Source organism: Nematolebias whitei, chromosome 13, assembly GCF_014905685.2.
Source record: "Nematolebias whitei isolate Nwh7 chromosome 13, NemWhi1, whole genome shotgun sequence".
Classification (NCBI taxonomy): domain Eukaryota; kingdom Metazoa; phylum Chordata; class Actinopteri; order Cyprinodontiformes; family Rivulidae; genus Nematolebias; species Nematolebias whitei.
Window position 1 is genome coordinate 3,162,978 of NC_056510.1, and position 12,807 is coordinate 3,175,784.

Genomic DNA, 12,807 nt, shown 5'->3' on the forward strand with positions numbered 1-12,807 from the left:
GTGAACAATGAGCAGGTGAACACTGTGCAGGTGAACACTGTGCAGGTAAAACACTGTGCAGGTGAACATTGTGCAGGTGAACATTGTGCAGGTGAACATTGAGCAGGTGAACACTGTGCAGGTGAACAATGAGCAGGTGAACATTGTGCAGGTGGACACGTACCGTCCAGGAGCTCCCTGTCGCTGATGTGCTGCAGGTAGGGCACCGTGTTGTCGTCGCTCACCTCCGTGCTGGTGTGGAGCTCCTCCAGCCGCTCCGGGGCTTGTCTCGACGGAAGTTTGGGGCTCGACTCCGGAGAGACGCAGCACGACACTGAATTCCCCATTCCCAAACTGGATGTGAGCGTGACGCTGTTACCGCCCGATAACCGGAGAAGTGCCTTCAACCCGCGGCTAGCTAGCTAGCTTCCCTGGGTGTGATAAACATTAGGAGACAACGGGGAGTTCCGCCACACTGACTCTGCTAAAATGCCGCTTTCCAACTTCCGAGCGCCGCATTCCGATCGATTTGTGGATAAAAGTGAAGGGACAACTCCCCACAAAGGCTCGCTTGGGTGGAAAACAATCGGGGACAGGGATATTGGACGTTCTCGGCAGTACGCGGTCACTTAAATCCAGCTGGTCGACTTATTCATTCATTCAACGCCGCTACTTTGAAGCTAACTAGCATTTAGCTCGTCTCCTGAACTTCTCTTCGCCGCATTACTGGTTCTTTTTCGCGATTGTTAGCAGAACTGACGCCAAGAAAACACGTAGTGTAGGACTTCCGAACTATAAGCGTTGTCAATTGCGTTTTAGGAGACTTTTCAAAACAATTCCACTAGCGTCTCCTCCCGCTCGGCTCCGTGGGTTTACTAAATCGAGTCCGAGGCTTCTGCGGCCTCTTGGGAGAAATCCAAATTAAAAAGCGGAATAACAACTGGTGTTGAGAAAATAATTTTCACTTAAGATAGTCTAACTTGGTTTCTTCCATTGACACCATTAAAAACCCAATTCTAGAAGCTGATCCAGACGCCTCCACCCTGACAGATTAGAGCCGCAAGCAAACGCACTTTCTGCCGCCGCCATCTGTTGCCTGCCGGAGATCAGTGATACTCCCAGGCAATGGAATGTTGTAGGCCCGCCCACTTTGAAATTCCATTCAATTCTATTGGCTATACCAAACCAAAACAAACATTTGAAAGCCCCTCATTGGTCGAAGGACCTGCCAGTCAAAAGTGATTTGTGTTTACGAGGCTACTATTTTTGTACCGTCACCCTTTTTTGACAGTGAAAGCTGAAGCCCCTCCACCACCTGTCAATCAACCCATTCATCTTTAATTTAAACAGAATATATACCATACACACAAGGTTTGTCTATTCATAAAATTTGTCTTATTCACCATTTTGTAAATAATAATAAAAAAATTATAATAATCAGAGCATTCAAATTATCTGCTGCACAGTTTAGCCAAAAAACGTTACTTTTACAACAGATTAAAACATTTTTATAGCTATAGCAGCTAAAGGAGGCAAGTCTTATACATAATATTTTCATTCATATATAATAGATGGATATATAAATTAATATATACTGGTATATATACATACACACACCAGATGAGATGTTTCACACTCTCATGCAATTAAAAGTGACAATTAAAAGTTACCAATTAACCTAACATGCATGTTGTTGGTATGTGTAGAGTACATGCAAACTCCACCCAGAAAGGTGGGATTCGATTCGGCAACTTTCTTGCTGAGGCCGTACCGCCAAATACAAATAATTAAGAAACTCACAATTGTAGTGTCGTTATGGTTCATGAATATACAGCATGAATTAAACGAGTAAATATGATTAAAACACTAGAAAATACTCAAGAGCAATTTATTGACACAGCAATTGTTTACAAAAGAGTGAAGTATTATCAGAGTAACAGCACTTTGAACTTACGGGCAGATACAACGTTGCAACCGGACAGTGGTAAAACAAAAACAATATGAAAAGCATCATTGGGTGAATTTTATACAATACATGGCATTTATGTTCATAATGGGATAAAGTGGCAATCGATAAATTGATCACGTACTGGTTTCAAACTCATCCAGCACCGAAATCAAAAATCCACGAAAATGTCCAAGTAGAGCACAAAGTTCGATAAATTACAAGAAATTAACCATAAATTTTGGTTTTAGTTTGTTAAAAATCATAAAGGCATTAGTATTTAACAGTTCTGTGATATTAAGCTCCAAACTGTGGTAAAGTCAAAGTACCTGTTAAAAGTTTTTACTTTTGATTTGAAAACATTTAATTTCTTCTCATGTATTTATTACAATAGTATAAACTGAAGTTTTCAAGATTAAATCTTAGATGCAATGCAACAAGATAAACAACGAGTCTGTTTATTTCCCAATTGATTTATTTAAACCACACTGTGATTTAAAAAATAAAAGTGAATAGAGGCTCATTTGAAGCACATCAGCGAGGTGCCGTTTGTACGACAGATGTGGGCGGCAGGCCTCACACCGATCAGGTCTTTAGGATGAAAGTTTCTCCCTAAAATAATCTGTCCAGATATGATTTAACCCTTTTTTGTGTTTTAATGTAAGTGCTAAATTTAAAACGTTTCTGTATCAATAAAGTTCTATCTTATCTTATTTTACCAAAGTCACTGATAAGAATTATTTTCTCCTAAAAAGTCAAACGCCTGTGTTTAAAGTCGATCAAAGTTTGATTTTCACAAACATGTAGTCTACCTCTGGAAGCAAGAACAAAAGAAAATATGAAGTAATGTAGTAAAATAAACAGTACATTTGTGCTTTCATTAAAATGATATAAAACTTTTGGTGAGGGAGCAACATTTGCTTAAAAGATTAAAAATAAACAAATTAAAGAGTTCAGAACGTAAACAAGAACATTTTCCAAGTAGATCTCAACTCCCGCTTTCTACAAACTCTTCTGATTACAACGCTCCAACATAAAAGTCCAACACAGGCCTTCTTACTTACTAGCTGCCACGACGCTGGTAGGCCTTACATGAACGCACGCACGCACGCACGCACGCACGCACGCACGCACGCACGCACGCACGCACGCACGCACGCACACACACACACACACACACACACACACACACACACACACACCGCTTTAGTATATTACAAATATGCAAAGTTGGCTTCATACAAGCATAAGAACTTTTTTCATATCAAATAAACTAAATATGTGGTCTACACATGCTGTAGAGTCTATGTACAGTAATATAAAATATAAACACACTCACATTTCTTCTCCACACACAGCCCCACTAAAGTGATGCCCCCCCCCCCAACAAGATATGTACAGTTTGTTACTCAGGAAGTCGTAGCCAAGTTTAACCTGCTACATGATTTAAAAAAAGACACTGTATTTTAGTAAATTGTCACAATCCACATATCACGTCATCACAAACATGGAAAAAAAATAGAATACTGAAAATAAAGAATAACATAAAAGTGTAATTTTGTTTAATGGCTGTGATGAAATGACGCCGGATCCCAAATTTACACCCTACATCTTGGTTTGAACCAGTTTGACTGTAATGGTTGTGAGTCAGCGTGTTGTCATACCTGAACACACGTGATGTGTTACACCTAAAGCCCCTCCCACTGAGCGACGACCCCGAGGGACGTAAAAATAAAAAAAAAGTGCTGCAAACGGCAATCAATGACCCGGACAAGCCTTGCTTTATCTTTGACCTTGATTTGTGACATTGACCTTGGAGCTGGGTGATGAAACGCGACACTCGTCTTGTGACGATGCATATTTGTATGAAGTTACAAAACGAGAGAACGTTTTCAGGCGTACGTACAAAGGCATTACGTGATACGTCCAGTCTGACGACGGACGTCTAGTAACAATAAAAAAGGAGGATCTGTGACTTTTTTCAGACAAGAATATAAGAATAAGGAGAATGGGGGGAGTGGTGGCGCAGAGGCTAGAGACGGCAAGCCTGTGAACGGAAGGTTGCTGGGTCAACTCCCCGAACCGTCCGTCCGTCCATTAGCTTCCACTTATCCCAAAGTCAGGTCTCGGGGGCAGCAGCTTGAGCAGAGAGGTCCAGACTTTTCTCCACAGCCTCTTCCAGCTCTCCTGGGAGGACTCCAGGGTGTTCCCAGACCAACAGAGACGTGGTCTCTCCAGCGTGTCCTGGGTCTTCCTCAGCTGGACGTGCTCCAAGCACCTCCCTAGGGAGGCGGTCAGGGAGCATCCTTACCAGATGCTCGAACCACCTCAAGTGGCTCCTTTCGATGTGGAGGAACCCCGAACCAACAACATGAAAGTGTGGGTGAGAAAGGTGAAACACCCACACCTGCCTCCACCCACATTTGCTCGTGTCTGGGCCCTTGAGCAAGGCCCTTAACTCCCACCATCTCCTCCCTCGGATGTCCTAGATGCAGCTCTCTGCTCCACACAGAGGCTGTGGCAGCTCGGTGTCTGTGGTTGCGTCAGGAAGGGCAGTCGGCATAAAAACAATCACCAAATCGTCATGTGAGTTAGTTTGTTGTGGAAGGAGCAGCCGAAAGAATAAAAAATAGACTGCGCCACGCTCATGGAAATAACATTGTTCACCTGCGTGATCTTTTAGCGTTAGTCAACGATGGCTGTATAAAGTGTGATGGGGATGCAAGAAAGAGAAAAACAGGGAGGTAAAAGTTATTTGGTCAGTACCAAGGGTGGAACTGTGACATTATTTTATTTACGCTCAACTTTTATTTGACCAGGCAAATCCCACCGAGATCAAGTAGGTCTTTTGGAAAAGCCACGATCCATGTACCTTCTAAAACACACGCGGGACATTTACGGCCCGAGGGCCAAAACTGGCCCTTAGACAATCTCCGTCTGGCCCCCAATATCCTTAACTGAAAGAAGCAACTTTTAAATAATCTATAAAAGTTCAGTCTGGTCCTCTGGACATTCAAAAAACAAAACAAAAAAAGCAGAAACGTTTCGTGTTCTTTCGGATGAAAGAAGACGAAACGTTTCTGCTTTTTTGTGTTTGTTTGTTTTTTCAATGTCCAGAGGACCAGACTGAACTTTTATACATTTTTCTACCTGGATTATTGAGCAGCATCAGGAAACTTTTAAACAAGTTGAAGAAAACCTGCATCCTATCAAAGTTTAAATTAAACGTCTTCAACAAACGTATGAAAAACTTGGATTATGATAGGCTCAGTCTTTTTTTAGTTGTCAGCTCTAGACTAAACCTTAAAGACTCCAAATAGCAAACATGTTTGTTTATTTTTGCATGTTTAATCTAACAATTATTTATCATTATTTTGTCACAAGAGCCAGTTTTGGGGAAACATTCCTATACTACAAAAAGGCTAAAAAAGTATTTCAGATTATCTGTCTTTAGGGAAACTCATTTTCCAATTTTCCATACATCCCATCGGTTGATTTAAATAACTTGATTTGGTAAAAATATGATGCCCACCCCTGAAATGTCCATAAAGTTTAGCGAGGTCGTCATCCTGTGTGAAGAAGGCCTTTTGACTTTTAAAATCGTACGAGAGACTGATCTACTGTAGTTAGTTTTAAAACGGGTTTCTGGTGGAGAAGCAGAAAAACGTATCGGCTAAACAGGAAAGTGGGACGTTGAGCCGCGACTCTTCTTCCTTTAACAAATACAACCGCTGACATCGTCGTTCAAAAATACTTTAAAAAGTAAACAAGCTACGCCTAATTACACGCAAATTTGTTTGTTGGTGGTGTCGCATCAGGGCGTGCCGTGATATTCAACATTCACTAAAAGGACTCAACCGCAACTGACCGAGACTCTAAGACTGCAGGAGTGCCTCGGCTCGGACTTGAAATTGAATCGGATGAAATCGTCTTCTGAGAATGCCGTGTCAAGAACCGTAACAAGTCCCAAACGCTGAATTAGCAAAGACCGAACGATTTTCCACTAAGCTGATATGAAACTGCTTCTAATAAACCAAGTCTTCTTGCTGTCGTCTTGGCTCGCAAGAGAAAATGCACCACAGCTAATTGTAAAAATAAAGTCTGAAATTTATGAAATCACACGGTAGGACACCCTAAAACGTCGTTGCTGAGCTGAAATTCTGAATAAATGAAACCACAGCAATAAGTTGCTAACAAGAGGCTAAGACGAGACTTAAACGCGCTTCGGGTCTAAGCAGAGTTTGTTCGTGGCGACTACAAATGAAAGTTGAAATTCAGCAGGCTGGCCTGTGATACGACACTCATCTTTAACCGGACTAAGACAACGACCCCCACCAAAAAAAAAGACCCCCCATGCTGGTAGTTCTGAGCAGATTTACCGATAGCATCAAAGATGTTTCATTTCTCATGTGAAGAGCTTCTTCGTGTCTAACATTCGTTCACTCTCTCAAACATCTGCCACCGAGCGTTTGACGGTAAAAACGCCTCGTTTTGAGCCGTTCCATTTTAAAGATCTAGAACCAGAAGAAAGCTGTGGATTTCCCAAAGAGGAAGCAGCACAAGCCCGAGCAGCGCATGATCAAATCCTTCCATCCTATCCCAGCTCACAAGGTAAACTACATTTGTATGAGTGTGTCTTCTTGGATTTTGACGTGGAAACAAAATTTTCAAAAAGTACGTTTGTTTCTTTTTGTGTCTGAGGCAGAGTGACGGATCCTGGTGAGCGGACGAAGCACCACTCCACCACCAGGCGCAGTGGCGGAGTCATGGGGTGGCCAGTGGTGGCCTCGATCCCCATAAATTAGTCTTCAACCAGCCCAACGGCCACCCCAATCATTTGAGGAAACTACACTGTAATATAACTAGAAAGCAGTTTCCTCTTGACTGGAGTGGCCGGTTTACACACATATATGATGGCGGCCATCTTGGATTTTGACGTGGGACTTAATTTTCCAATAAGAACCTTTCTTACGCCTAGATGCAGCCACACGCCAAAGTCGGTACCTCGCTTATTTTTCAAGTTACCGTGCTCACAACGTGCACGTACGGCCAAACGGAAGCGTACTTCCAATTCACCCTCTTCGCTCCAAAATAGATCGACCTTTGACCTTTAAGCCCAAAAAGCCCAAGCTTTAATCAGAACAGAAGCTTTTCTGATGAAAAGGTGAAGCTTCTCCAAGAAACACGAAAGGCAGTCCAGCTGTTTTTTCTTCAAGCTCGTCTGAATCAGGCACCTTTTCCAATAAACAACTGCAACAATGGCTACGAACGTAACGATGTGCAAACTAATACGGGGGCTGGCCCAAACTACTCGATGGAGCTCAGACATTTCAACATGATCGCAGCTGCACCCTGTAACACTTGAAAAGATTGTAATTGATTTAGAGTACCGAGTTTTAATTGGCACTTTTCTAATGGTTACTCTTCCTGAATGATAATATACTTTATGTCTTTTAATTCATTGTACTGTTAGCCTGAATTCGAGCTTGATGGAGTGACTTTCAGATTTAAAAAAACAACAAGACCAACCATGGCAGGAAGAATCAGTCAGAAAGTACGTGAAATAAATTTAAATACTACTTGGCCCAGCTTGGTGTTTGTAGGATGAACTACTCTGATTTATGACAGTAAAGGTCTTTAAGAGCTTTCAGTTCTTCAATAAGAGTCTTGTTTTGGTTTTCCAGGACGGCCACTCTGTTCTCCAGACATTTAACGTATTCCTTCTTCTTCCTGCGACATTCGCGAGCTGCCTCTCTGTAAAAGGACGAGACACTGTCAGGTTTCTCTCTTACGGTTTGGGTTGAGAAGACTCGGCGCGGCGTTATACTCACTACTGGGAGTCACGGAAACACAACAAATATGTTCATTTTCTACTTCACAACACTTTTTCAGCTTTGGGTCTCAAGTTCTACCTTTACCTGTTCTTCATGAGGCGGACCTCCCTTTTCCTGGTGACCTCCTCCGTGGCACCCTGAGTAGGAAGCGCGGGCGAGGAGGCCATGACCACTCCAGGGGTGATGGTGCTGGCAGGGGCTGCTCTGATCTGATAGGCCTGGACGTCGCCGGAGGTTGCTACAAGCCAAGGTGGGCACACGTTTTATTTTACGTTCAGAAAAGTTTTTACATGGAGGAGCCCGTGCTCACCTTGGACCACCACCTGGTTGCTGGGAACCAGTATCTGCTGTCCGTCGCTGGTCTGTGCGTACTGCAGGATGGTGGCTCCAGGTTGGGCGGCAGCTGCTGCAGCGTTGGTCATGGTCAGAGTCTGCAGGCTCTGGACTCCATCTGTGCCGTTATTAGCCAGCTGAATGGCCCCGCCTTGCGTGATCGCAACTGTTTGGTTTGAGAGACGGATAAGAAACGAGACATCGAAGCACATAAAGCTGACGTAAGTCGTTTATACCAAGGAGTTGAAAACAATGCAAAATATGCTATTTTTACAAGTTATTTCTGTGAATAATAGTTGGTTAGTGTGTTAAAAGAATGGGATAAATAACTTCTGCATATTATATAAGCTTATTATGTGGTGCATTTTGATTGGCTGCTGAATTTGTAATATAAAAGCGTGGAAGGCATCAGCAGAGCAGAAGTCTTGCAGCGGAGAGTAACAGACTTTTGACTGTCTCTTTCTTTCTGTTGTGAAGTTGCTTCTTTTGTTTTCTTTTTAAGTTCGATAAAGTCACTAAACGTAATTTCTCTTATTCTGAAGAAACATGCAGCTCAAGTTGGACTCTTTCAAAAACAAAAGAAAAGAAGACTTACAGGAGAGCAGTGAGGCGACTAATCTAGAGCCCAACCGATGTATAGGTCTGATATTTTAGGTCGATATAAGACGTTTGGGGACACATATCAGAGATAATTGTCCCATTATGCACCGATACAAACACTAATGATTTTCACCCCTAAAATGCTGGAACCAGCCGTAATTGTGCAATGTATCCAACAGAGGGAGCATGACGACTACTTTCAAGTCATCGAGGTTCATGCTCAAACCGTTCACTTAAGTTTCACTTTCAGCACAGACGAAGCAGGGAGCAACTCTGTGTGGAGTATTTTACTGAACAGAGCATGGTGAGTTTATTTTAACTGATCTGTAAAACAAATCAACAATAAAATCTCTTCAATCCTCCAACCTGCTTGTCATTAGATACATGCCTTTCAGGTTAGCAAGCTAACGTTTAGATAACCTAGCATAGGCTATCGTCTTGTAAAACTTTATCCAGCACAATAAATCTAACGTAGAGGTAAAATAGATCAGTGTTGGTAACGTTATCTTTGTCGTCCTCAATAAAATCTATTGTTTGTCTGAAATATTTACTTCTATACAAAGAAAAATAAATTCTGCTGCGATCGATACTAATTAGAACTTCACCATACGTAAGTGACAGTCAGAGACTCCTCGGTTCTCTTACTGTACTGTCCGCTGCTGGTCTGGTAGATGGGTGTGGGGACCGTAACGGTGGTGATGGAGGGCGTGGCTGCAGCGGCGGACGAATCCTCCTCAGCCTTTTCCTCCTCGATGCGAGGAACGGCCGACGTGTCTGACGAAAGGTCGTTCAGAATTTTCCTGTCGGGAGGAACAAACGTGAGATTCGCCTGGTAACGTGCGCGTTTTACTTTTGTCTGCACAACTTACTGACATAAAGTGTTTTTTTTTTATTGCAGCAACTATTGATCAAAGGAAGTAACGGGTAGGAAAAAAGTTTTTAAAAAGTTGTGAATTATAATTAATTTAACAAATGGATAGATGAAAATAAGAAGATGCATACGAAATGCCTTGTGTCATTCACAATTAAGCTGTACGCCGATGACTGAGGGATTTTAAATAGTGAATGTTGGTAGTTTTTGAAAAGAGTGTTTTTCTGGACTGGAATTGAACAGGGGATTAAAGTAAACCTAAATGTTTTTGGAGCAAGATATTCAAGTGAATATAGGAGTTACACTGTGGAGAAGGCCTTTGGTTCTTGTCCGAGGCAGAACAGAGTGACGAACTCTGGAGTGGGGGAGCAATTTTATCCACTACCAGGTGCAGTGGTGGAGCCAGGGGGTGGCCAATGGTGGCCTTGCCTACATATGGGGTCGAGATGGGGTAGAGGTAGGGCAGCCAACCTGGAACCCGAAAGTCCCAGGTTCGATCCCCAGCCATTCCCACATGCCGTGGTGTCTCTGAGCAGGACACCTAATCCCTAATTGCTCCCTGGGCGCTTACATAGCTGCCCACTGCTCCACCTGGGTGTATCCCAGGTGTGATGGGTCAAATGCAGAGAGCCAATTTTGTCATTGTATGGAAACATACAATGATGACAACACATGACATTTATATAGATTAATCTTTGATCACCTCAATCATTTGAAAAAACTAATATAAAAAAACAGAAAGCATGATTTACTCAAATGATCGGGGTGGCCAGGTGACATATTTATATGTTGGTGGCCATCTTGGATTTTGATGTGGCAACCCAGTTTTTGACAGTGACCCTTCGTACGTCTAGATGTTGACACACACCAAAATGAAAGTCGGCAGTCACTTATTTTTAAAGTAATCCAGCTCAGACAGATGAGAATAATGATGAATAATGAGAATGAGAATATTTTCAGTTCCCCTCTTGGCTTAGTGACGGGGGACAATAAAGCACTCGGTTTTGATACCAGATAATGAACAACCTCGGCAGTTCTGAAGCATTTTACCTGTACGAAGGGCGCCGTGACAGAATTTCTCTGCGTTTCTGGGAGTCGGTCACGCTGTCTACTGATTCCTGGGAATCTTCACTTTCAGCGATGGTGGAGATCTGAACAAACACACACGAGAGGAAGATGGCAATAAAACTTAACGTTGTTTGTAGATAACGCACCCAGAGACGGCGTGTTTTACCTGAACAGCCTGGACCTGTGGAGACTGGATAACAGACGGCTGCGCAGCCTGGATGACACCGTGGACCTGAACCGTCTGTCCGTTGGGAAGCTGAACCAGCGTTACAGTGGGACCTGTAGCTGAAGCGTGTCCTGCTGCCATGGACACCTAAATAGCAGAAGTTTGAGGACTTTCTGTCAGTCACTTTGGCTTTTGTTATCGTTAATAACTGATAGGTTAGGGTTACCTGTGCCAACGTGGCGATCTGTGCCGGGGTGATCTGCTGGCACTCGGTCTCAGTCACAGCAGTGTCTGCTGCCTGCTGAGCCTCGGCTGCTGACTCCATCTTCATTGGCAAAGCTGAGGATGAAAACATGAATGAAGGCCGTTTAAAGCTTGAACTTCTCTCGGCGCCTCTCGGATGAGCTTCAGCAGCGACGCCTGATGCTTTTAGGGAACAGAACATTTCTACACGTGTCTTGAGACAGTTTGAGAGATAGCAGTGGTTATAGAATTATTATTAATAGTCAACATCATTTAAATCACAACAGTTAATTCAAAAAATGCACTGGTCTCAAACTGAGCGTTTCAGATTAGAGTGGTGGTTTCTAAACTTCTTATAACAACCTCAGAAAACACAAAGCTCTCCGTGTGCCACCATTACCACAAAAACACAAACGTAATCACGTGTCATCACAGAATATCGCACACCACTGGCACAAACAGCGCAATTAAGGGTGCTACATAAACACTGAAGTTCCCTTATTACTATTTTGTTCATGATTTCTGTCTGCTTTCATAAAAATATAAAAATAACTAAAACAAACGTGCCAACTATTTAGAACAATGTGCTATGACTTCCAGAAGCCATAATTCATAGAAGATGAACCAAGTTCGCAAGAAACGGCGAGAAATTTGCTCCAATTCAAGAGTTAGCTGAAACTCTGGCCTTCCTTGGAGCTCTGAAGCCGAGCGATACTCTCAGTGAGGGTGTAACGATTCTGTTATAGAAGTCTTAAATAAAAATAAATACATAAAGTCAGGAACACTGGAAACAAATGCCTTTTTAACTAATATTTCCTACATAAAACACAGCTGAGACAAATGTGTGAGGCCAGCAGAGCTCTCTGCAGCTCGCAGTTCGAGACATTTGAAGAAATGACAAATAGGTTCTGCAAGACTGCTTGGTTGAGGCTTACTTCTAGGTCTGCGGTTCTGCCTGCCTCTTTTAACAACACTGTCAGGGAGTGACAGACACAAGGATGTTGTTACCGTGGTGACCGTACTGTACTTTTGTGTCTCCATCAAGGATTTTAGTTCTGCAGCAACAGAGGTTAAATGGGGGGTTCCGCAGGGGTCCATCCTGGGTCCCCTCCTATTCTCTCTATACCTGCTGTCACTTGGTGCTATTTTCCGGAAACACAACATACCATTTCACTTCTACGCCGACGACTGTCAAATTTACTTCCCCCAAGAGGTACATGCTCTATTCGGCCTCTGCTCGACTGCCTGGCTGACATCAGGGACTGGATGGCTTTAAACTTCTTAAGTTTCAATGAAAAGAAGTCTGAAGTCATGTTGTTCCCTCCCAATGACACGATCACAAACCACTGCATCGACCTCTCCACTCTAGCCCTGTCAGAAAAACAAAGAGTCACTAATCTGGGCGTGATAATGGACCCTTCCCTGAAACTTAACAATCATGTAAACATGTTTGTTAAATCATGTTTCTTCCAACTGAGGCGGCTGTCTGAACTGAAGCCCATATTGTCCAAAAATAACCTGGAGACAGTAATACATGCATTCATTACATCTAGGCTTGATTACTGCAATTCACTCCTGTTTGGTATCAGTCAGACCTCCATTGCACGACTACAACTGGTCCAGAATGCAGCAGCCCCATTTTTAACCAGTACAGGCAAAAGAGAGCACATTACACCAGTTTTGGCCTCACTGCACTGGTTACCAGTTCACCTTCGAATCCAGTTCAAAATACTGATGTATGTCTACAAATCACTGAACAGTGCCCCCC

General features: G+C 42.9%; 2 protein-coding genes across 2 annotated transcripts in view; both read right to left on the bottom strand.

Moving 5' to 3' along the window:
* ccnyl1 (cyclin Y-like 1) overlaps window positions 1-1,084 on the bottom strand; it is a 14,524-nt gene extending 13,440 nt beyond the window's left edge. Inside the window, exon 1 of the mRNA XM_037686230.1 lies at window positions 164-1,084. Coding sequence (XP_037542158.1) covers window positions 164-326 — 163 coding nt within the window. The 5' untranslated portion in view covers window positions 327-1,084. The remainder of the gene's footprint in view (window positions 1-163) is intronic.
* A 6,185-nt stretch (window positions 1,085-7,269) lies between these two features.
* The window catches only part of creb1b (cAMP responsive element binding protein 1b), an 8,096-nt gene continuing 2,558 nt past the window's right edge, over window positions 7,270-12,807 (bottom strand). The window contains exons 2-8 of the mRNA XM_037686231.1: window positions 11,023-11,135; window positions 10,797-10,943; window positions 10,613-10,713; window positions 9,337-9,491; window positions 8,069-8,257; window positions 7,843-7,996; window positions 7,270-7,678 (exon numbers count right to left, since the gene is read on the bottom strand). Coding sequence (XP_037542159.1) covers window positions 7,534-7,678; window positions 7,843-7,996; window positions 8,069-8,257; window positions 9,337-9,491; window positions 10,613-10,713; window positions 10,797-10,943; window positions 11,023-11,127 — 996 coding nt within the window. The 5' untranslated portion in view covers window positions 11,128-11,135 and the 3' untranslated portion in view covers window positions 7,270-7,533. The remainder of the gene's footprint in view (window positions 7,679-7,842; window positions 7,997-8,068; window positions 8,258-9,336; window positions 9,492-10,612; window positions 10,714-10,796; window positions 10,944-11,022; window positions 11,136-12,807) is intronic.